This window comes from Schistocerca gregaria, chromosome 5 (assembly GCF_023897955.1).
Source record: "Schistocerca gregaria isolate iqSchGreg1 chromosome 5, iqSchGreg1.2, whole genome shotgun sequence".
Lineage (NCBI taxonomy): Eukaryota > Metazoa > Arthropoda > Insecta > Orthoptera > Acrididae > Schistocerca > Schistocerca gregaria.
The window spans coordinates 309,670,142-309,696,419 of record NC_064924.1 but is presented as its reverse complement, the minus strand read 5'-3'; the positions used below and the strand labels follow the sequence as shown (position 1 = coordinate 309,696,419).

Sequence of the window (26,278 nt, the reverse complement as noted above, 5' to 3'; positions counted from 1 at the left end):
CACACCCACCTGTTCCCCGGTCTCCCTCTGACTGCGCCGCTTCCTGCCCGCCCTGAAATAACTCGCCACCCTCTCAGCCTCATCACAAGTTCTTTTTATTTTCTTCTCACCCTCTCTACCGTTCATTTTACTTCTACAGGCCCGAGCAAGGCTATTGGCAGCAATATCGGCGCTCTTCAGCCCACTAGATTTTCTTAAATGATGATCGTATTTACTTTACCCTTACACATGTTTCGGAAGCTGTTTCTGTGACTGATTAAAATACAAATAAAAGGGAAACACAGCAAATCACTAAATTTAGAGCTGTTAGGGTTTCTTTCGGTGTTGAAAAAAATAATAATGGAAATCACAATATAAGAAGGCCAGTAGCGAAGCTTTCATGTTATTATCTAAGAAGATAATGACTGAAATGAAATAAAAAAAGGTCAGGAATTAGATTATACTTTGGGGTCAAAGGCTGTCAATAAAAAAATTGTTGATGAGGTTGCAATATTGAATGAAAGTGAGAAATAACTGCAGAACCTGTTAACGGAATGTTCTAATGAGCACACACACCAACGAATGAAGGTAATCAGAAGAAAGACGGAAGTAATGGGGAGTAACAGAAATGAGATTATCGATAAACTTAATAACAAACTTGGGACTACGATCTAGACGAAGTGCATTCTACTATCTTGGAAGCAAAAAACACATGACAGAGGGGCTAAGGAGGACAACAAAATCAGACTACCAAAGGGACTGGCTGACAGAAATCTGGTAGCATTATACGAGGGCATGCTAAAAAATAATACCTCCGAATTTTTTATTCCGTTCTCAATACCAGTTGAGGTATTGCGTGTCATGCATATTACTCGGTCAGCTTTCCTACTTCACTGACGCAAGTTGCAACCATCTACTAACAGTATGGTGTAACATGGAGGTGTGTAAGTTAACTATTACGGTGGATGAGAAGCAGCTTGCTGTAATCGAGTTTCTAATAGCAGACCTGTAGCACCCCTTCTTCAGTATGACAATGGCAGACTATACACGAGCATTGCCACATTTGCAACAATCCGACGCCTTGGGTTCGCTGTCATCGATTATCCTATCTGACTTCCATCTGACTCCAAAACTTAAAGAACATTTTCGAGGACCGCTTTGGTAGTAATGAAGCGGTGAAGAGATGAGCTTGTGGCTCCGTCAACAGAGGCAAACATTCTGCAGCGACGGTATCAACAAACTGGTCCTTTTTAGGGAGAAATGTATATGTCACCAAGGCGACTACGTTGCGAAATAAATATGTACACATTAAGAATTAAAATATAGAATGTTACACTACAGGCCATTAAAATTACTACACCACGAAGAGGACGTCCTACAGACGCGAAATTTAACCGACAGGAAGAAGATGCTGTGATATGCAAATGATTAGTTTTTCAGAGCATTCACACAAGGTTGGTGCCGGTGGCGACACCTACAATGTGCTGACATGAGTAAAGTTTCCAACCGATTTCTCATACACAAACAGCAATTGACCGGCGTTGCCTGGCGAAACGTTGTTGTGATGCCTCGTGTAAGGAGGAGAAATGCGTACCATCAGGTTTACGACTTTCATAAAGGTCGGATTGTAGCCTATCGCGATTGCGGTTTGTCGTATCGCGACATTGCTGCTCACGTTAGTTGAGATCCAATGCCTGTTAACAGAATATGGAATCGGTGGGTTCAAGAGGCTAATACGGAACGTCGTGCTCGATCCCAACGGCCTCGTATCACTATCAGTCCACATGACAGGCATCTTATCCGCGTGGCTGTAACGATTCGTGCAGCCACGTCTCGATCCCTGAGTCAACAGTTGGGGACGTTTGCAAGACAACAACCATCTGCACGAACAGTTCGACAAAGTTTGCAGCGCCATGGTCTATCAGCTCGGAGACCATGGCTCGGCTGCGGTTACCCCTGATGCTGAATCCCAGACAGGAGCGCCTGCGATGATGTACTCAACGACGAACCTGGTTGAACGAATGGCAAAACGTCATTTTTTCAGATGAATCCAGGTTCTGTTTACAGCATAATGATGGTTACATCCGTGATTGGCGACATCATGGTGAACGCACATTGGAAGCTTGTATTCGTCATCACCATACTGGCGTATCACCCGGCGTGATGGTATGGAGTGTCATTGGTTACTCGTCTCTGTCACCTCTTGTTCGCATTGACCGCACTTTGAACAGTGGACGTTACATTTCATATGTGTTACGACCCGTGGCTCTACTCTTCATTCGATACCTGCGAAACCCTACATTTCAGCAGGATAGGCCGGCCAGTGTGGCCGAGCGGTTCTAGGCGCTTCAGTCAGGAACCGCGCGACCGCTACGGCTCCAGGTTCGAATCCTGCCTCGGGCATGGATGTGTGTGATGTCCTTAAGTTAGTTAGGTTTAAGTAGTTCTAAGTTCTAGGGGACTGATGACCTCAGATGTTAAGTCCCATAGTGCACAGGGCCATTTGAAGCATTTTTTTCAGCAGGATAATGCACGACCGCATGTTGCAGGTCCTGTACGGGCCTTTCTGGATACAGAAAATGTTCGACTGTTGCCCTGGCCAGCACATTCTCCAGATCTCTCACCAACTGAAAACGTCTGGTCAATGGTGGCCGAGCAACTGGCTCGTCACAATACGCCAATTACTACTCTTGATGAACTGTGGCATCGTGTTGAAGCTGCTTGGGCAGCCGTACCTGTACACGCCATCCAATTTGTGTTTGACTGAATGCCCAGGCGTATCAAGGCCGTTACTACGGCCAGAGGTGGTTGTTCTGGGTACTGATTTCTCTCCATCTATGCACCAAATTGCGTGAAAATGTAATCACATGTCAGTTCTAGTATAATATATTTGTCCAATGAATACCCGTTTATCATCTGTATTTCTTCTTGCTGTAGCAATTTTAATATTTAGTGTAATATTGTTCATTTTATTTAAAAACCTTTAAGAGTTTTCAAAGAAAAAATTCGGAGGCGTTACTTTTCAACACACCCTCGTTCATCGGCCACAATTTGTAGAAGAAATTTCAGAGAATTTACTTGTGGGGCAAAGCATTGTATCCAGCTGAATCAAGGACTGCGCTAAAATTAAGAAACAACAGAACCGAAATGTTTGAGATGTGGTGCTTTAGAAGGATACTGAAAATTAGGCGGACTGATTTTGAGAAGAAGAGATTCTCTTCAGAATCGGCACGGAGTTAAACGTGTGAAAGATATTGACAAGAAGAAGGGACAGAACCATGAGAGGACTTCTGTTAAGATATCAACGAATAACCTCCTAGGTACTAGAGGGATAGAGGTAAAACTGTAGGAGAAGAATGAGACTAAAATACATCCAACAAGTAAGTGAGACCCATGAGATGAACATAAGGGCACTATAGAGGAATTCGTGGCAGGCCGCATCAAACCAATCAGATGATTGATGAACAACGTACGAAAAACTGACCACTAGTTTCAAGGTTATCATCAACAGAGCCCTTACTTCGAGCCATTTCCGTGCACCGTACAGCAAGGTAACAGCTGTAGGTTTGACCCTCGTTCGAACTGCGCATGCTGTCTTCAAGCAAATAGACGCGTTGCAATTTTTGGTAGATGTGTTGGAGTTAAACCAGTTGCGGTAAAGAGACTCTAATGATCAGTAGATATTTCAAATTTTGTTAAAAGGTACTACTGAATACGTTTCTAAAATAATGTTGAACCTTAGTCAAAATATGTCAAAAGAAGCAAGTCATCAAGCCCCGTCCAAATGACTGAAACTGCTAAGAAAGTGAACAGTGTAAAGGTAAAGTCGATTATTTACCCACATGAAAATAGTTAGATTGGGAATTCGAACTTCCAACGCAATTATCGTCAAATAACCGCTCTAGCAGTTGTTCCACCGCTTTGGTCCAAAGAAGTAAAAGGTTTTACGTGTATAGGAGACAGATGTAAATCATCAATTATCGTCTCGAAATCTAAACCGTACTGCCTAAAACCCTTAGATACAAGTGATTTTCCAGAAGTTTCAAATCTGTGTGTTAAATCGCATGGAAACTGTTGGGTCGTCGAGTGTATCCTTCACTCGTTGGTCGCCATACCGTCATAAGCTGCTGAGGGCGCGGGTAATACACAATTTATGGACAGATTAGGCACAAGGCAGAGTACTGCACGGATTACTTGATCAGGTACCGAGTGTTGGTTAGTCTACCTCCCATAAGGATGTGAAGGTATTCACACGACAATGAGCGATGTTAATTGAGCAGAACGTACACGAGGGGATTTTTCAATTATACAGCAGTTTCCGGAAGTTTTCTAGGTAATAACCAGGTACTGTATGCACTTTTGAAGGAAAGTAAATTAAGGAAAATCATCTTTAACGCCCCATCGATGACGAAGTCTTTAGAGATGGAACACATACTCGGATTGTGGGAGTGCATTTTTCCAAAGAAATTTTACCGGCATTTGACTTGATCGATTTAGAAAAACTGTGGAAAATCTAAATCTGGTTGGCCGGAGGGGATGTGAGAAGATGGCCTTCAGTATACGAGCCCAGCGTGCTGGCCATTGGGCCATCTCGCTGGGACGGTGACACACGTCGCAGAAGGTAAGTGGAGGTGGAAAGTATACCATTCAGTAGATTGCAGGATGTGACTCTCAAACGAGGCGAAAACCATGCAACCCTGGTAGAGGTAAACTTATGTCGGATTTCGCAGATGCAGCTTGTGATGAAAGTATGTAACCCCCATGTTCAGCCAGATTTTTTTAACTTTTTATGATTTTTTTGCTGCACAGCTGGTAGGTAGGTTGTTCCGAGATATGGTGGTCAGAGGGATGGGATGCTTATAAATGACATGGTGGAAGCCGGATAGGTGGAATGGGAGGGTAGTTCGGTCTTCTGTTATTACCTGGATTTTAGCGAGAATTAGGAGTTAAAACACAACGTGAAATTGTTAAGGTAAAGTTTAAGTGTCCTACGGCGTTCTGAAAATATAATTATAACGGTTTTGATCTTGTTGAGCACCGCGGATGATTAATAGTAACAATGATGATTAATGCAATACACCTCATTTGCATTATTACACATTTACTATGTTGGGACGGTTTCGCTCGTAGAACTTGGCAACCTGTCGTAACACAACAAATATGCATTAATACAGCTGAAGTAATTTCCGTTAACTATTAATGCAATTATAATGCCAGCTACACATAAATGTTCATTTGACACTCACTACCCTACAAGAGTAAAATGACTATATTAGTAGTAGATCTTGCATACACAATATCATGAAGTGTAGACGTAGAAAAGAAACTGGCTTTGGCTTTACGTACTACGAAAACGCGTTAGAAAGTCTCAACAGACATGGTTAGTGAAAAAAAACGAGTTTATTATGCGGCTATACTTAAATATCCACTTTAATATACTGTATAAACATATATTTTATACAGGCTAAGTGCGAAGTAAAACTATTCATACCCCGATTAACCATCAAGTTAACGACAACAACTTTGATTTTCAAATGGAGTAATGGTGCTAGCTGCCTCGGCAACATCAGTTCTCAATTAGACGGACCAGTGATATAGCTACTGTGTGTGCGTGCTAAGACATTACAGATTCAGGTTGCTTTGGAACTTCTGTTACATCCACTGTATATGGAATGTCGCCTCACCTGGGAATTTATACCTCTTCCCACATTGACATTCTTCACTACTTGTGTACTAAAAAAAACTGAACTCCTCCCGTACAGGCCATGAAGGCCCAAAGGTACCGACTGACCGCCGTGTCATCCTCAGCCCACAGGCGTCAATGGATGCGGATATGGAGGGGCACGTGGTCAGCACACCGCTCTCCCACCCGTATGTCAGTTTACGAGGTCGGAGCCGCTACTCCTCAATCAAGTAGCTCCTCAGTTTGTCTCACAAGGGCTAAGTGAACCCCTCCTGCCAACAGCGCTCGGCAGACCGGATAGTCACCCATCCAAGTGCTAGCCCTGACCGACAGCGCTTAACTTCGGTGATCTGACGGGAACCGGTGTTACCACTGCGGCAAGGCCGTTGGCCCCTTGTGTCCTACCCTTCGAGTAATTTGTATGACGTGCAGTAGGACCAGGTCGTATGTACAGGGTGTTTCAAAAATGACCGGTATATTTGAAACGGCAATAAAAACTAAACGAGCAGCGATAGAAATACACCGTTTGTTGCAATATGCTTGGGACAACAGTACATTTTCAGGCGGACAAACTTTCGAAATTACAGTAGTTACAATTTTCAACAACAGATGGCGCTGCAAGTCATGTGAAAGATACAGAAGACAACGCAGTCTGTGGGTGCGCCATTCTGTACGTCGTCTTTCTGCTGTAAGCGTGTGCTGTTCACAACGTGCAAGTGTGCTGTGGACAACATGGTTTATTCCTTAGAACAGAGGATTTTTCAGGTGTTGAAATTCCACCGCCTAGGACACAGTGTTGTTGCAACAAGACGAAGTTTTCAACGGAGGTTTAATGTAACCAAAGGACCGAAAAGCGATACAATAAAGGATCTGTTTGAAAAATTTCAACGGACTGGGAACGTGACGGATGAACGTGCTGGAAAGGTAGGGCGACCGCGTACGGCAACCACAGAGGGCAACGCGCAGCTAGTCCAGCAGGTGATCCAACAGCGGCCTCGGGTTTCCGTTCGTCGTGTTGCAGCTGCGGTCCGAATGACGCCAACGTCCACATATCGTCTCACGCGCCAGAGTTTACACCTCTATCCATACCAAATTCAAACGCGGCAACCCCTCAGCGCCGCTACCATTGCTGCACGAGAGACATTCGCTAACGATATAGTGCACAGGTTTGATGAAGGCGATATGCATGTGGGCAGCATTTAGTTTACTGACGAAGCTTATTTTTACCTGGACGGCTTCGTCAATAAACATAACTGGCGCATATGGGGAACCGAAAAGCCCCATGTTGTAGTCCCATCGTCCCTGTATCCTCAAAAAGTACTGGTCTGGGACGCCATTTCTTCCAAAGGAATCATTGGCCCATTTTTCAGATCCGAAACGATTACTGCATCACGCTATCTGGACATTCTTCGTGAATTTGTGGCGGTACAAACTGCCTTAGACAACACTGCGAACACCTCGTGGTTTATGCAAGATGGTGCCCGGCCACATCGCACGGCCGACGTCATTTCCTGAATGAATATTTCGATGATTGTGTGATTGCTTTGGGCTATCCGAAACATACAGGAGGCGGCGTGGATTGGCCTCCCTATTCGCCAGACATGAACCCCTGTGACTTCTTTCTGTGGGGACATTTGAAAGACCAGGTGTACCGCCAGAATCCAGAAACAATTGAACAGCTGAAGCAGTACATCTCATCTGCATGTGAAGCCATTCCGCCAGACACGTTGTCAAAGGTTTCGGGTAGTTTCATTCAGAGACTACGCCATATTATTGCTACGCATGGTGGATATGTGGAAAATATCGTACTATGGTGTTTTCCAGACCGCAGCGCCATCTGTTGTTGACGTTTGTATCTACTGTAATTTCGAAAGTTTGTCTGCCTGAAAATGTACTGTTGTCCCAAGCATATTGCAGCAAACAGTGTATTTCTATCGCTGCTCGTTTAGTTTGTATTACCGTTTCAAATATACCAGTCATTTTTGAAACACCCTGTCTATCTAGTTTGTTGTGAGAACTGCCAAACCCCATGCCCAATTTGATCAAAGAGAAGGTGGACCAAAATATGGAAACACCACAAACACAACACATCGCCAAAACCAATAGCTGTACGAAAACCGATGACATTCAAAACAGCTTCCAGTCGTCTCGGAATGGATAAACACAGCTCATGTGCGATTTTAGGGGAATGTTAGAGCATTCATAAATAAAAATGGCTCTGAGCACTATGGGACTTAACTAATGAGGTCATCAGTCCCCTAGAACTTAGAACTACTTAAACCTAACTAACTTAAGGACATCACACACAGCCATGCCCGAGGCAGGATTCGAACCTGCGACCGTAGCGGTCGCGCGGTTCCAGACTGTAGAGCCTAGAACCGCTCGGCCACTCCGGCCGGAAGAGCATTCATCCTGCAACGGCCGAATCATATTGAGATCTGGTGACGACGGGAGCTCATAAAACCTATCCTGGAACAGAGGTCTGTCGTCTTGTAGAACAGAATCACCGTTGAAGATGGTGAGGATGAAGTATTTTCCTGGAAGTATTTGTGTGGATTGGAGTTTTATGTGGAAGTGAAACGTGTACAATAGTTTGGTTCAAATGGCTCTGACCACTATGGGACTTAACATCTGTGGTCATCAGTCCCCTAGAACTTAGAACTACTTTAACCTAACGAACCTACGGACATCACACAACACCCAGTCATCACGAAACAGAGAAAATCCCTGACCTCGCCGGGAATCGAACCCGGGAACCAGGGCGCGGGAAGCGAGAACGCTACCGCACGACCACGAGCTGCGGACGGACAATAGTTTGCTGATACAAGAAGAGCCTGGAAGATTTTTAAATATGGTACTACAGAAGAATGATGAAGACTAGTGCGTATATCGGATAACTGATGGAGAGGTACTAAGACCAAGTGAGGAGAAAAGAAATTTTTGGCACTACTTGACAGAAAGAAGGTATCGGTTGATGAGACATACTGGGGCATCTGTGGGGGATACATACAGTAGAGGGAACTCAAGGCTTACTACACCCAAAACTGGTAAACTACAGTAGTTAACCAGCCCTGAATGACAATAACAACAGCAATAAAAAATTGATTGAAACGTTATTAACTTCCAGGAGAAAGTCACCAAGACTAAGCGATGGTAGCGAATTGGATATAGAATCGTTTGCGAATTAACTCTCCCTCATTTAATTTTTTTTTCGTTCAGTGACACGCTGCAATAGGATATTTCATAGTATTCAGATAACTTACTGCAAGGGTTCAGAATGACAAGCTGAAGAATAAGTATAATAATTCACATGTGTTAATTATGTCCAAATATGAGGAAGGAGTCGGTAACTGGGTATTAGATGGAACTGTAGAGGAGTTCGGTTGTAATGGAATGACAAAACACGGAAAAGCTAAATCAGGATGGATTGAATCATAACAGGCTGAAAATTCTTTACATATATAGTTTTGTTCTTTACCAAAGTGTTTCAGTGACGCAGTGTCATACTAGTACAATCACGCAGACAGCATTTACTCAAACGTCAACTCTATTGGCTATTAATCTGTTCATTTTAGTGAAATACACCTTCAAAACAGAACTAAGTGGATCTGATGTTTTAGTGCAGAAAATAAACGAAGCTCTGCCAGGTATAGAGTATTGCAACTGTACGAGTCTCCTGAAGACGTGGTCGTGTTTTGCTGTATAGCAAGTATAAACAACAAGGAAGAAATACAGAGGAAAAATAGCAAGGACTGCACATGGCGATGTGGTTTTCTGAATAGAAATAGCTCCTAACATCCGAAAACGAAAAATAGTTTCACGGAAAGCTATTTTTGAAACATAGCTCAATGCGATTGTGAAGCATGGACGATGAAACAGACGATTGGGAAAACATAAAGGATTAGAATCCTTTGAAATATAATGTTACTGGAGACTGTTGAAAATGAGATAGGCTGTTCAAGTGAGGAATGAAGACGTTGTAATGAATCAAAGAGTAAAAAGTCGAATACAGAATGTAACTAAACGAGGAGATCAAATAGTTGGGTGCATATTATATAAGTCTTCTCTGGAAACTGAAATTGAATAAGGCTGGAAGGAAGGTATCTCAATGGTAGCCCTTAGCGTCTAAGGCAGATTGTTGGTGATGTGGGATGAAGAAGATAGCTGACAAGCGACAAGAACGGACGTAGACATCAGCTATCGTGGTACCTACGGTTACTATAACATTCTTCATCGACAGTCAGGCGCCGACAGAAGTGGCTGAATGGTTCTGCGCGCTTCAGTCTGGAACCGCGCAACCGCTACGATCGCAGGTTCGAATTCTGCCTCGGACATGGATGTGTGTGATGTCCTTACGTTAGTTAGGTTTAAGTAGTTCTAAGTTCAAGGGGACTGATGACCTCAGAAGTTAAGTCCCATAGTGCCCAGAGCCATTTTTGACAGTCAGGTGAATGTCCCCGTTGCAAGTACCGTCGATGCAACATTATGTGAACGTCTCCCACAGCATAACACTGTACCCTCCGGCCTGCGTAAGTGGCGCGATGCGTGTATCGAGCAGCAGTATAGTGGTATAACTAGTTTCCCCTGATCCACGAACCAAACTCAATAATCCCATACCCACTGCAATCGTAATTGACGATGCGTTTTTCGTCTGCTGTGAAGCCCCATGTTCAACAATGTGTTCCGAATGCTGTCTTCTGACAGTAAAACACTTTCGCCTGTATTCTGCCGTCAGCCCTGCAACAGATCGGCTCCTACCGTGCGTTACAGAGCTGGTGAGCCTCTGACTTGCAGGTTCTGTGGTGAGGCGTGGACACCTTACACCTCTTCGCCTGCTCTTGGTTTTACCCTATCATCCGCTTTCCGATGATGCTCACGACAGCAGTACGCGAACAGCTGAGCAGTTTCGTCTTTTCCGAGATATTCATTCCCATACGCCGAGCAGTAACTATCGGAGCTTTCTCGAGGCTTCTTATTTACAGTACCTTAACGTTTTATTACAAAAGTTTTAAAATTGTCTAGATCGCAAATAATATACAAAGTTAAAATTTGATAACTGATCTCCAGATCAGTCATGGTAGAGTATTATGTCAGAACACAGAATACGGATACCTCACATCAGCTGTATAACTCGTTCCGTTCTCATAAAGAATCACCTTCAGTAAAATGCTGGCTACACAAATGTGATAAAACACTGATGCTAAACCACGCATAATAAACTTTCAGTCATGAATAAAACACTAGCGGAAAAAATTATGTTACTCTTTAAAAGACGCTGACGGAAAAGAGGGGAATGAGCTGCCTCAATTCCGCCTTCCTCACCAAAAACTTTCGTATGCGATTATATTCGCGCTCTTTTAATACAGAACATTCTACATTCTTATATCCAGACTCTGTAGTTCAATCTTCATACTCAGTACCTCTCTCTCAGTGCAGACGTCCATACATGTCTCTGACTTTTTCCCCACTAATTTACAGTATATCCCTCTACCACAATCTCCCCTCGCACTTGCACTGTTCTCTTTTGTCTTTCTTTCCCATTTCCACTCTCCCCACTACAAATCGAAAATTCTCAGGGTCCAATTTATTTTTCTTCTAGTCCAGCGTGCTTAAAGTTTCGGTCGAAAACACGCCCTCCACTGTAGCTACATGTTAAAGTTCGCCAGTCTGATTGGGTACAGACACTCCGTCCCGACATTCCCCCAAAGTTTACGCATGGTCTCCACCTCATCTGTATTTTTCATTTCCATTGCCTTCAATCTCTTTTGCTCCCACCGCTTCTATTTCCATTCACCTCTCTGTCTCTTTTACTGCCAAAGTCTCTCAATGACCATCGATATCTCATCTCTCTTCGGATCCCACTGCTCTTCTCTTCATTCGTCTCTCTTTCTATTCCACTATCACTTTCTTTCTTCCACCCATTCCTCACTCTTTCTCTCTCGCTGTCACTGTCTCCTCTCTCTCTTCCAGCTTGACTGTTTCCCCGCTATTCTCTTTCAGCACCAAAAAGCGCGAATATGTTCGCATGCCAAAATGTTTGAAGAGTAAGGCGAAATGATAATTCAGGCAGCTCAGTTTTCCATTTTTCTGACAGATTCTTATAAAGAGGAACATTTGGATTTTTTTTTTTTTTTGCTCCAAAAGGAGTTTTCCGGTTTTTCTCATCTATTCACTGGTATAGTTCGGTGTGCTGCTTACAGAAAAAGAACTCTATAGGTCAGTAAAGTTTTCACTAACTGTATACATCGATACATTTATATAATCTGACACTTATAAACAAGAAATAAGTACGCATAATATAAGGTTAGCACAAAACCGTTTGCTTTTTATTTATTCTCGACTACAATTCATCGAAAACGCATGGTTTGCAATTTGTATCGTAAAAGGGTAAAAAGATTATTGGAAATATTTTACTGAATTTGTGGTGTTTCTAATTTTACATATTTTTTGTCAATGACGTTCTTCTCGGGCATATTAAGTCTTTTTATCACTGCAGTACCACTTTAGGCATATTTTTATAGGCGTTTAGTGCCTATTATACAGAGACAGCGAATCATAAAGTTTTATTGGTTAAAAAATGCTGACTAAAAACATAGTACGGTAACGTCAGAGCGCTTGCTACGATCCTATAACCCTACCAATACGTCAATTAAAACATTTTCGCCTCTGACCGGATGTTAAGCCCATAAGTGCGGTATCTTTGACCATGTGGATCTCGGTAATAGATAATGATATCCAAAAAAAGGTACAAGATTCCTCGAAAACATCATCTTAAGAACTTATGGTAAAACTTTCGGCGATTTTGCATGAATAGAAAATATATTATGTGGCCATCCCTACAATTGGTATTTGTCGTACCCAAAAACCTTAAGTTTTCGTGTTTTTCTCAGTTAGAGTCCATGAAGAAATAACGCTTTTATAAACTTACAGACCATACTTAATGCAAGGGGAACAATCAATTTGTTCAATTTGCCTGGGCTGGAGGAAATATGTAATGTTTAAGTTTTGACCCTGTTCTGTGGGATAAATACAATATTCGCGTTCTTCCGATAGGTACATAACTGGTCGCTAGGCCACGAGCTATCCATAGTACTTGATCTCTTAACTACGTCATCAGTAGAAAATGAGATATGATCCCCTGAAAAATCAGATTTTCGCTCGCGGCTTTTTGGAAAATATTGGTACGGTGGACTCGTGCACGGATCGTAAGGCGTAGCGCTTCATATCACGCCCACGTTAAGTAAGGGACGGTAGAGGACAGACAGTTTCAGACAACGAGTCATGGTTAACGCACGACAGAGGCGCTCTGATCCAGTAGCTGGCTGAAAGTAGTTACGGCTGTGGCCGAAAGGCGTCAGCTTCTCGCGGACTATGAAATTATCGAGTAGTTGAAATACATTTCGTAACAAAACTGACGTTATTGTGCTTATTACGATTGCCATTGATGATTGCTAATTAGTTTATCAGTGTGAATAGAAAGTAAGACAATAAATGAATACTGTTACGCCTATTAAGTGAATATACGTGAGCATGAGAACCATGCACAGAGAAACTTTATCACTCTCAGGGGAATTTTGTAATGTACAACTAGGCCGTGTATGGCACTGGGGAAACAAGGAACATTTTACGATAATTCAAAGAGGAAGTTGCTTTGATATTTGTGGATTTTCTAAAGTTTTTAATTTAGGAAATTGTTCATAAAAGCTTTTAAGTGGTGACTGATCAAATGTAAAAGATCTGGGATTGGGCATTTTAATACTAATATCGGACTGACCCAGGACAGTCAGTTCGCGCGTATTTTATGGGTTAGAGAATTGCTTTGTGAAGTCTAAAGAAAGCAGTTTTGAGCTCAGCCATCATCATATTCGGAGGCGGATGTAAGGAGCTCTGAAAAGCAGTGATAATTTTGCAGAATAATGATTTAAACTTGACCGTTGATTGCTACAAAAGGATACGAATGTGTGAGAAAAAGGATTTCAATATGTAAACTATAAATTTTGAATAACCAATGTCTACGTGGCATGTTATACAGACTGTGACCTTGGACTGAACATTGGTACTGGTCAAATTTTGCAATATTTGAGCGAGCGTTCTGTCACAAATAATCCGGTTGTTAATCTTTTTGGTAAAGGATTCGGTTGGTTACCATAAAGTGGCTATTACGACTGACTTTGATTCCGTGTGGGTGCTGAAACCAGAACTAAAGATTAGCAGGAGCTTGGCAGTGTTTTTGTACCAAACAAGTGACAATATATCAAATTTGTCACTCACAAACTATCTTAACAGTCAATTGCTCACCTGAGATGATACTGAAAAACATTTGTTGCAACCGTCAATTCGTAAAATGCTACTGATTCAACTACAGCTTTCCAGTAGAGGAACATCAGTCGCATTTAACAGGTAAGGCGTGCGGACCAGACTGCAGAAGAAGGAATCACGACAAGGTGAGTCAACATTATTTCTGTAGAACGATCACATAGTAACCGCGACGTTGCAACCGATTTATACTTCATCGCTATACTTGACTGCATCTTTGTTATGCGTGGTTTGCTATCAGCCTTTTAACAAGTTGGCATAGAAATATGAGCATTTACCAAATTATAAATGTTGCAGTACATCAGTACTGTACACGCTGACATAATACTTTACCATTTTTGAACTGAAGACAACTGTATCAACAACCGATACTTGTTATCAAATTTAAGAGTTTTCAAAATTTTGTAATAAATTTTAAATCCTTTTTGTAAAGACTAAAATATCGCATTTCTCAATTTCTGATAATACCGGGTATTAAAAGTTTCTTATGTTTGTAGATGTCGTCTACGGAATTTTTCGTCGCTAGAGTGATTACATATTCGTCTCTGCTCTGCTTGCATATTCTCCCTCGCGCCCCACACGCCCGTAATGCCAGCAGTCCGTATTCATTCTGGTGGTGGGCAGTGTTTATAATGCTACGGCTCACCAGTGTATGGTTGACATTGAAAGCTGACAGTTTTCAATAAGTTTCTGCAGCTTCATCTACCCACAGTTCACAAACCATACATTTTCAGAGAGGTGGTTTCTTTTTTGGAAAGTGACAACTAGAAAAAGCCTGTCTTAATGTACCCATTAACAGAGGGTTCCTAATTGTAAAGGAAGCTAAATAGGAATCATTTCGGATAGGCATTCATATCCAGAAACATACAGCTCCCATGGTTCAAGTAACCAAGACATTATTCTGCAATGCGACTCCTCCCACGCCCAATACAAGAAACAGTATCGTAAATGCCGGTGGCTCTGGCATTTATTACAGACAACAACTGACCAACTAATGCAATAGGAACAACCGGTATTATGGGGAAAACAAAACACACACCAGGTGTACGTCCCAAGTAGTCACGACACCCCTGTATTACAACAACTGTGGTTAGCCTTATTGTCGCACTAATTATCCTTTGTAAATGTATTAAATACCAGAGACACATTGATTAGTATTGCTCTTTAACAAACAGACACGGAAGTGTATAACCAATCAATCGTTTTCTTGTTTGTTAGTATGGCAGGGAAAGGGTACGTTTTGGACTGCTAGTTTCTCTTCAGTATAATCCTTACTCTGTGTCCACTAAAAACTTTATACTATGCAATGTGATGTCACAAACAATACGAGTACTTTGGATGTAGCACACAAATAGTATGACACCAGCTAATGAAAAATTATTAGTTCGTTTCCCGTTGATCACCGCATGATTTCCAGATGCGATGTGATATAAACTGAAAAGCTTCTTGAAGAATTGTATCGAAACTGTCACCCAAGCTCCCGAACAGATCTCAATATGAAAACCTTAAACCAGGCTAGGAGCCACGTACCAGTATTTTCTAGGTACATTTCATTGAGCATTCCGAAAAGCAATTTGCCAACGAGTTGACGCCGTGTTGTGACACTGGACAAGTATTCTGGAGGTCATTGGTCCAAATCTCCATCTCGTCACTCAGATTTAGATTTTCCACGATTTCCTTAAATCGCTACAGGCAAATGCCTGGATCGTTCTTTTACAAAGACAAAGCTGCTGTCCTTCCCATTGATTCTCATTTCGGAGCTTTTGATTCTCTCTAATTATTTCGTGGTCGACGGGATGTTATGCCCTATTTTTCATCCGAAATACTTTTTGTTTCACACATTGCTACTACCATAAATTTAAAACACATGAGTGTGCATATGCGCTGAGAAAATCTGTTATAGGTCACCAGATTTCTAATCGAAAGGATCCCTCGGCTCAAAAATGGTTCAAATGGCTCTGAGCACTACAGGACTTAGCATCTGAGGTCATCAGTCCCCTAGAACTTAGAACTACTAAAACCTAACTAACCTAAGGACATCACACACATCCATGCCCGGGGCAGGTTCGAACCTGCGACCGTAGTTGTCGCGCAATTCCAGACTGAAGCGCCTATAACCGCTCGGCCATAACGGCTGGCAGCCCTCCGTGATATTCTCCGTTATTGTCATAAATTGGGAAAAACATATTCGCTTGAAAGAACCTGGTTGTACTTTCTACTTCACCTGACCCCTACTCACCACATACACCGCACAACCCTGTTTTGTTACTTAGTCCATTCAACTTTCAGTAGCTAAAATAACAAAAGTCGACAGTTTAGATCCCGTAATTACTTGTCACGAGCTCTATTTGCACGAAATCGTAAAGAATTGAGTTGAATCAGTTTAATGATGACTTTTCGTATCTTTTATTTCATTCTAGCTGCATGTGGACTATTTACAGATAGATTTATGCAACAGTAGAAATACTCGCAATTCTGAATCAAGTGTGTAGTTGTTTTACGCTATAGCTACGAGATACAAAACTGAGAAATGTTTTCTGGATCAAAGGGCGTTTCCCAGCAGGAACATTTCCATTTTGCTTTCAAATTTACGTTTGCTGTCTGACAGCTAAGGGGCAAAAAAAAAAAAAAAAAAAAAAAAAAAAAAAAAAAAAAAAAAAAATGGTGACTGCATTATTCACTCGATTTTCAGATTAAAAGTGTTGCAAAAAGTATTTATCGGTAATGAAGGATATTTTTCCATGTCGCGGAATTATGAACATTTTTATATATATGAGGAAATAAGTGTACCGCAAAGCTACAGTTAAAATCCTGACTCTTTTAATCAGTTGTTTACAGGAAAAAGTGCACGAGTGTCAAATGTTATTCTCACATCACACTTCTGTGCGGTAAGGAACGTTTGTCTCTTGAAGAACATTTTCGTCTAATGTCATTCAGCCGGACATTACACAACGAAAATAATTTTGATAAAGGATAATATATATATCATCTGCGAAGATAACTAACTCCGCTTGTTGCAAATCAAACGGAAAGTCTTATACATACAACAGAACTAACAGTGAACTTCCATTAAATTAGTTCACTCATAACATGGCAGTAAATTTTCACCTCGAGTCTTTAAGGAATCTAACTCCCATGTATGAAACGTCATATCATCCAAAAAAAAAAGTGGCTTACAATGGCATAATGTTCCCGTTACTTCCTGTGGTGTGCGTGGACAGTGAGGTATATGGGGATGCTCACTGCAAAATGGATTTCAAGTAGAGTTAGTAGTAAAGGAGTAATAATTTAACGTGTCATGCCAGATACTGTAGTTTTACTCCAAGAACAGCGAAAATGTAGATAGCGATAACCTTTTTTACTTAAATGATTTTCTTGGGGAAGTGGGGGGGGGGGGGGAGGTTGAGGAGGGGCGGATGACAGCGAGAAAGAGTTCCGTTAAAGGTTGTTGGCAGTTGCTAAGTACTGGATGAAAGTAATATGGGTGATTTACACACTATGACTTATTGTGTTAAACATTTAACGTACGTTTATAACATTAATGAGTGGATCTCGACAGCATTTTAAATTTTTAAATTGTGTCAATAACAGTAGTACATATTGAATATGAAATTTTTACTGCCCCTGGAAGCCGTTAGATATGTAACCGTCCACTATGTGGGTCCCCGGGTCAGTCATTTAGTAATATATATGACGTGTGTCACTTTTTTATTTCATAACTAACTGAAAGTGACAGTATATAAAGGAAGACATTCACCAGTATACAGTAATCAAACACCCTGAGGAGCACAGCAGCAAGTCGGTCGAAACGTCGGCATTTCAGTTATTTTAGTAGTTTTCAATGACGCGGCCCAGTATCCAGAATTATTTATCGAAAATTATACGATCAAAGGAGGTTCTAGCAGATTAAAACAATGTGTATATTTGGGATCCGAGCTCGCACCATTCTCACCATCTGAGGCATTAAAATAATTTCAGTTCCGCCAGTAGCAATGGACGTTTTCTTGCATGTTTTTCTGGACTGACACACCTTGAGAGAAGAAATACTGCGGTTTAATAGCTAAGTAACCCTGAGGGTACCTTTTTTTTTACAAATTGTACAAGTGTGCCGAACAAGAGCGTTTATTTTATTTTACTTGTTACTTGCCAGATTCATGGGTCAATGTGCGAAAAAGCTGTTTGGTCATGGAATGAGTCTATACATAGTTTACAGTATGCTGATTAGAAAATTTATAGCAAGGGAAACAAAATAATTACGAAAACCCGAAAAAAATCGTTAAAAATTAATCAAATAAATACATACTGCGTAGAAAAGATCTCAACTACTGCGAGCAGTTCATGTACGGCACAGAAGGAACGTGTTACAATGTAACCTTCCAACTGAGGTTTGGGGACTTGGTGTTTAATCACTCAGGTTTTTTTCTTCAGTTTTACTGGAAGCTTGTTGAAAATTAAACCTTCTGAATACGGCACACTTTTAACCAAGTGCAGACCGTTCTGCCGTACAGTGTTCACTGAATGAATGTCACAGTTTCTGGTGAGTGAGTCTGTATTGTAAACAAAGAAATTCCTTTTATGAGTGTATGTTCAGGAAAGGCAGAGTTACGATTCGGAGACGCCTGCACAACGGTCTACACGAGGTTCGCGAACTGACAGCACAGATCCGGCTGACCGTCCTTTTCTGGACTAAGAATATTGTTTCTGAGTGCACCGCTTCCTCCAAAACATGATATTATAGCTGAAAACAGACCGAAAGTAAGCAAAACTAAATAAGGCTTCGAGTTTCAGAATAGGAGAAATTAGAAATTATTCTTATAGTGATACTAACAAAGCATCTTTTCATCTACCCTTAATTCTTTCTATGAGTTTTAAGTGATTGATTCCACAGTCTGATAGCTTTAGGGTGGTAAAATTTCCCTGCTACAAGAGTAGCGTGTGAAAATTGTATTGTGTTTCGTTATAGTTAAACGTTAACCTGCTCTGTGAAAGCCATTTCCTATTGTTGGCGACTACCCGCTTAGCTGCATCATTCACGTTACATTTCATGTGTAACATAATAACTTTTTTGTCACCCTAAAGAGAAAATTTTGTGAATCATCTATCATGTTTAGTTATAGACCGTTGATATGTATCAAGAGAAGCAATGGATCCAAAATAGTCCCTTGTGGCATCAAATCTCTTCCTTGATTGTTGACAAAAAGCACTGTTTGATATAAAAAATATGTCGAGTCCTGCAGTTATGTCATTATGTTCCTGTTAGCTTCAGCGAGTGAATGTGCACTAAAATCGCAAAGAAGAGGGAGAGAAAGAAAGTTGGATCGTTAGCTAAATATAAGTTCTCTAGTTCATTTTAACCATTTTTGTCGAAATAATGTCGAACGGGTCAGTTTAAAGAATACGTGGACATGATTACTTTCAGTGGATGACTATATGATGGGCATTTATAAGTTCCTAAACCACACATTGGCCTAAATGCAAAATTTAAGGACAAATAATCTACCAGTCCCACTCATGGAACTACAACTAGAGTTTCTACAGTCTACCAGTTTACACACAAAAATTCGTATGAAGTAGAAGAACCCGTCCAGTACGAAGAACAAAAATTGTTGAATTTAATTATTTGAGCTACTAAGTAATATCTGTCTTCCTGTTCAAGTTTCCATCATTATATACACCCAAAACTTCGTAACATTCTAACCTCTTTACTGACTCCTGTTAGTGGGCTACGTCGTTTGGTGGCATGGCTCTCTCTGTTTGTTGTGCAGAACTGAATATAGTGTGTTTCCTCAAAATTGAAGGTGAGCTCTTTTCAGAAAACCATTTAATATCTGATTTCGATGTTTTCTTTGAAAAACGTCATTGACAGTTGCTTCTGTTATTTTTTCACTAATTGGATTTACTTAAACACCAGTGTCGTCTTCAAAAAAGTACTAATTCTACTTGATTAATATTAAGTAGAAGGTCATTAGCATATATAAAGAATGGAAGTGGGAATATTCACTAAAACTGTCTTTCCATCACGTATGACTAATCCAGCACAACTATCTGCAATCTGGTAAGTATGATTCAAACCAATTGTTTATAAAGACATCACTTCAATAAAACGTGCATGTTTCTAAGACAGTAGCATCGTCTACGTAAACAATTTGGACTTGTCACAAAAAGCAGCAGCTTGCAATATTTTATTATATTTGGCGAGTGAATGTATAAACAGTATTCTCAGTCCAGCAGCCCATCTGGAGTACAAAATGTGAAGTGATATACAAATTGTTTCTAGCTGTCTGTGAGATTACTCTTGAGTACATTACTCAAGAACCACATTTCTCCAAGTGGCAAGAGGATTCCTCAGGCATACTATCCGCGAAGCAGCGGCTATGGCTTCGATGTGATTACGACCGTCTGAGGAGCACCTATGCGCGAAGGTGCAGTAGCGCCATAGCAGCCTATAAAGATCCCGGCAGGGTGTGGATCGAGGGGGCGCCACGGTCGCTAGAGAGTGCCCCCACCATCCGCTGCTTACCGGTCACTTGCTTGCCTCTACACTCGAGAAACGCACGCAGCTCTGATGTCTCAACCCAAACAGACATTCGATAATTCTTTTCAAAGAACAATGGAAGCAGAGGCGTAAGCAGATTAGATGGATTTAAAGAAAGTAAGCCCCAGAAGAAAAGGCGATCGGGAAACTGAGGTAGAGACTATACGAAGAGACACCAAAGTATGCATGAAGGTGAACATCTTCATAATATTCAAATTGGAGTAGAATATGGAATAACACGATACTAAAAACACGAGAATGGTACATAGGCTGTTTCTAAAATCAACTGCTTAGGGCAACGAAAACGATCACAGCATCTTTAATTTGATGAATCAAATTCCTTACAGTTCTCATCCTATTACATGCGCTATTGTCTACAGTACACTTCATGATACGAATTTTGTAATCACCTCAAAGTGGTGGGAGATTCAAGTTGCGAGAATTCAGAGCAAACAAGATCAAAGCGCTCATACCCAGAGTCACCTATTGTTAAGTACAAGAACAGAGCGTGGAGCACATTTTCCAAGATTGCTCCAAGAGAAGACACTATGGGAAAACGAGTGATGTTTTGCTAGCTATAGCTGAAACTCTTAATTAGATATGTTATATTATTACACACTTGTGAATGTGGAACGCTGTGTCAAAAGTACTTTTCTTGTAGAATGTGCGATTTGGATTAATATTTCGCAAATTTTTCATTTTTCATTTTTCTTCGTAAAAATTATAGCTTGTAGTTTGTGTTTTCTTTTGTAAGACTTGTGATTTGCAATTATTGTTTTCTTTTCTAAAACCTGTAATCTGAAACTGTAGAGATTAGTTTGCCATGTGACAAGTAAATAACACTGTTAACCCCATCTGGTGATGGATGTGAAACATCCCAAACACGTCATCTAAATTTCAAAACCTAAATAGTGGCTGATTGCTTTGAATAATCTCATCATTAATATACGTTACCCTTGTGTTTCTCAACAGTGTATTGTGAAGGAACTCTGCAGATGTAGAAACTTAGATATTACAATGAAAGACCTACAGTACCCTGAAGTGAATGAGAAATAGGCAAATACTCGAGAAGGTGACAGGAAATTATGCCAAAGTGCTACGTATTGAGACAGCAATGTTGTGTTCTTCACTGGCGTGTGCGCTATTTTGCTCGTGTATAGCGAAAACTTTGTGTCGGTGTGGGAACCGAATCTGGATCGCAGTCTTTTATCATAATTGCACTGCCAATTGCTCTATCCATCTTGACATCATGGACCGACTGAGAGCGTTAGCTTTCTGCAGTCTCCTCCCAGTTCCTTCTTCACGGTTTGTCCAGGGAGAAAGTACTACTAACAACTGACACTAAACGAAGAGCACTGGCTCTAAAATTCGCCATCGACACGGGGTGACTGTTTTATCCAACAACTTTGTTTTCCGACAGGTTTTTAAATAAACCAACAGATGTGGCTTCAGTGTTGCCAACGGTCCGAGTTTAAAAGGTAGCCAATTGCAGCCTCAGTTCTCAAAACGATGCAATATTGCAATCTGAACACAAAGTTGAGAAAGAATCGCTTTCGAATGCACGCATGAACCTGTAAATCTCTTTGCAGAAGCTATGTTCCCATACCAAAATCCCGCGAAGAAATAAGTAAAGGTGCTAGGTGCTGGTCAAAAAGTAGGATAATAGTTTGATGAAGAACGTTCACAGAATTATTATTTCAAGCTAGGCGCAAAGAGTAGCAATGAGAAAAGAATTGCTAATTCAAATTAAAAAAAAATAGAAACACTCTACTGACTGAAAAAAACTAAATACGTTACAGTAGAATTGTACCTCAACATTCCAGAGTGCGTAATTCTGATGTTTCGCGTTTCAGTACAATTTGTATCCGCATTTCAAATGTCGAAGTTAAACGCCAGGGGATTCAGAAATGGTTCCAACTGAGAACTACTTCTGCTGTTCTGGCGTCACTATTATAGACGTTATCAAAAAGATTAAGAGTGCAACACTCCACCTGCCATAACTTATGCGGGTGAAACATATAAATATTTTATTCATTATAACCTTCTGTAATATTCATTAAATCGGTTAAATTGCGCACTTTGCTTTGAACTCATGTTTCTAATCCAGACTTTCAATGGTAATTTCAGTCTGTAGGCAAACCACGTGAATCTCACGACACAAGCTATATATACTCTCAATTCTACACGCGATTATCAATATGTTGCTAGATGAAACAGAGTAGTACTTCATATCCTGCACAAAATCTATCATATAATATCCACGTGAGTATGTTGTGCACGATTGAACCAATAGAAATCTAACATTTCACTTAATGCATGATTATTTCTTCATTTTATAGATTTGCAGATTCACATGTAGCTTTTTTCCCATATTAAAATATGACATAATATCTTTGGGATGCAGGGTAATGGCGCAGGGCTATAAGTGCGTACAACCTCAATCTGAAATTCGAGGAGAATGCTGATTTTCATTCTCTTTTGCTTTGACTCTACGAATTCTGTCTCCAATAACGAAATAGAAGGATCTGTTGCTATGCTGGCGATCTTACAGTTTCGACCAGGAGAATCGTGCATGCGCTATTTACTTCATCGTGAAGCATAGTACGGAAAGACATATACTCCACTGCTTCACAACACACAGAATACTACAATCTTGACGGAGCTTTGTAAGAGTATTAACAACTTCCTGCCCTGCTCTATCAGAGTAAATAGCTAGAGATAACCCACACCTTATTCGACTGAAACCAACACAAGATGTGTAATAGAATTGTTGAATTGAGTTTTCCAAATTTATCCGAGATAATAACATTGCCATTGTTTCATGGATTACCACTGATGTTCTTTGACCGTCCTTCTTACACCTTAGTATGGCCTACAGCAGCGCTTAACTGAACTACATAGACGTTTTCAGTTTGATGGCTTTATAATAAATTTGTAATCTGTGTAAAGTGCAAGACTGGAACAGAATTTCACAAATAAATCGTCTCTTCCTTTTATAGCTCTACACCGTTGGGCGCTTGCAGCAGTGCGTCCATGGCGGAGGGTGTGACCGCGGAAGATGCCTGCAGAGAGAGCGACATGACAATTTCTGTATTTGGCATCCATATCGTACTGGAGCTTGACTCCAGTGACATTTTCTTGGTGTAATCACAAAACAGTCCAGTCCAAGACCATCCAAATGTATATATGAAAGGGTGTGATAACAAAAGATCTATCCCATTTCAGTTACAAGAGACCGTATGGTTTTAGATGCGACGCGACACGCATCGAACAATCTGTCTTATTAAGAATTATCATTAAACTGAAGACTGATGTACCGCTTATGGTGTAACAAGACATATATAACGTTAACTGTACATGGGTATAGCTTGACGTGTGGTAAGTGTATTGCACATAGATCAAATATGAGGTATCCATACAACTTCGTTTAGCAGCTTCCACGAGCTGGGCTTCAGTGTTTACTCCACGAAATTTTTTATGCTCTCTACAGGTCGCTCTACACCGCCCGTGAAGATAAATTGTGCCATTATATAAATATCTGCACTTTCGGGAAGGGATGCTTATAATCCCTAGCGGATTATACGATGCTATGAACGTTCGTGACATGTTAAAATTGGCAGCAGATGCAAGATTCAAACGAAGATACCTGCCTTTCGCGAGCAGCAGCCTTCTAACTGCCCTAGCCGACCACCCTTCAAAGATTACAGAAAAGCTTCAGTTTACGACAATTTCTTCTCCAGTCCATGCAGACGCCACAGAGATTCATTAATAAACAAAATAAAGTCGGTAAACAATTTTCTATCCTTGAGAATTTTTTGTTGTTGAATAAAGCCGTCGAGACTGGCTGATATATTCTCATTTATTACGACGTTTCAGCTACTTCCATCATCAGTTCGAAACATAGAATTCGTGAGAAGAAGTTTGATGTGAAATGTAATAACACCTATATCGAAGAGGAGTGTACTTTTCTTTGCACCATAAAGTGCTCATTGTTTTGTGTGTTCTAAATTTCGCTCTGACGATGGCAATAGTCGTAACGTGACAATAAATGAAAATGTAGTAGGCGGTCTAGACGGCTCCTTCCGCAAAAATGCCACGTAGCTTCTCTGGTTATGCTTAGGACCTTCCAGTCCATAAGGTTGAGGAAACATCGGAGAGTACGATTCACTGCGTCGGGTCTGTTGATCAGGATGCATATGCCAGCTGTTTTACGGAGTGTACACTGTGATATGTTTCAGCTAGCTGTTAATCACTTCCTTTATGTGGGACTGGATAAGGAGAATGTATGGTGCAATAAAAAGGTCCCTCGGCGATGCACATTACGACGATGTTCCGAGTACAGATGTGTAGCGTCGCTGTGCTAGAGTGGAGATCCGCCTCGGTGAACACTAGGGCACTCAGCAAGCCGCCGGGTCCAGAGCCGGGCGACAGCGTCTGCTCCCAGAGGCGCGGTGCGGTGCGGCCCCGGGTCGGGGGGACTGACCTGGCTTGCAGACGAGGGCGAGCAGCAGGCAGGCGTGCAGCAGCAGCAGCAGCAGCGGCGCGGGCGCGGCGGTCATGGCTCCGGGCCTTCAGCGGCGGCGTCCCCGTGCCCGCATGGCGGCCGCAGTCCGCTGGCGCTGGCTAGAGTCGCGCCGTGGCGCGCGCCCGCAACCGCAGCCGCAGCCCGGGCCGGCGCCCTCGGCCTCCCATCGCCGCTCGCTGCCAGCCTCGCACTGCCGCCGCCGCGCGCGCCGCCCGCTTAATAATGTAGCAGCGCGCAGCGCCGCCGCCGGACCCTCCGCGGCCAAGCGTGCGCCGCGCCGCGCCGCGCCGCGCGCCCCCGTATCGACCGGACGCCGCCTGCGTGGCCCGCCGCCAGGGGCGCCGTCGGCGTGCCGGCCCCGCCCGTCTTCGGCGCCCGCCGCCGGCAGCGCTGTCGTCGCACCTGGCGGGGAGACTCGGAGCACCTGCTCGTGCTCACGCCCAGTTCCGCTGCTCGCGGGCTGCCTCACGAAGAGTGTAGCACACCGTAGGCTCATTAAGTTCTAGGACTATTTTTTATCTCCTTATCGCTTTACAGCCAAGAATTTCCCTCTTGAATCTGTATTGTTTTACAATCCAGTTCAAATTGTTAACAACCCTGGAATGTTGCCGGGCCTCAAACACATATCGCCGTTTAAGAACCTTCAACATTGCAGCTCGCCAGCAGTCGCTGGTTAATACATGAAACAACTAAAAAACCGCTTCGGTTGCGAAAAAAGCACCTAGTGTTGAGTGTTAACCCAAGTTTGGCGTAGATAACTACATCTTCTTCAGAACAACAATAAAACCCACAAGTGCCTGAGAAGACCTTTGTCAATGATTAAAAGAACACCATAGCTATGCATTTATAAACAAAAAAGAAAAGGAAAACACAAATTTGCACATATGTACTGTTTGTATTTTCCTTTTCTTTACCGTTTATAAATGTATAGCTATAGTGTTCTTTTAATCATTGAGAAAGGTCTTCTTAGGCACTTGTGGGTTTTATTGTTGTTCTGAAGAAGGTGTAGTTATTTACGCCGAAACCTGGGTTAACACTTAACACTAGGTGCTTTTTTCGCAATCGAGGCGGGTGTTTAGTTTTTTAATACATATCGCTGTCCCTATATCTTCTCCAGTTCCTGTCCCAAAGCCACTTCAACCAACTCCTTCTCCTGGACAAAGAGACATGCCTCCATGTTTATCTCTACTAACGTGAACTCTTCCGCACTCATCCCACTCCACATTATGCCTCCTATCTC

General features: G+C 41.8%; 1 protein-coding gene and 1 pseudogene across 1 annotated transcript in view; both read right to left on the bottom strand.

The window, feature by feature from the left end:
- LOC126272568 (acetylcholine receptor subunit beta-like 1) overlaps window positions 1-25,223 on the bottom strand; it is a 795,469-nt gene extending 770,246 nt beyond the window's left edge. Inside the window, exon 1 of the mRNA XM_049975489.1 lies at window positions 24,997-25,223. Coding sequence (XP_049831446.1) covers window positions 24,997-25,072 — 76 coding nt within the window. The 5' untranslated portion in view covers window positions 25,073-25,223. The remainder of the gene's footprint in view (window positions 1-24,996) is intronic.
- On the bottom strand, window positions 5,936-6,053 carry LOC126274449 (5S ribosomal RNA; annotated as a pseudogene).
- Window positions 25,224-26,278: the final 1,055 nt, after the last annotated feature.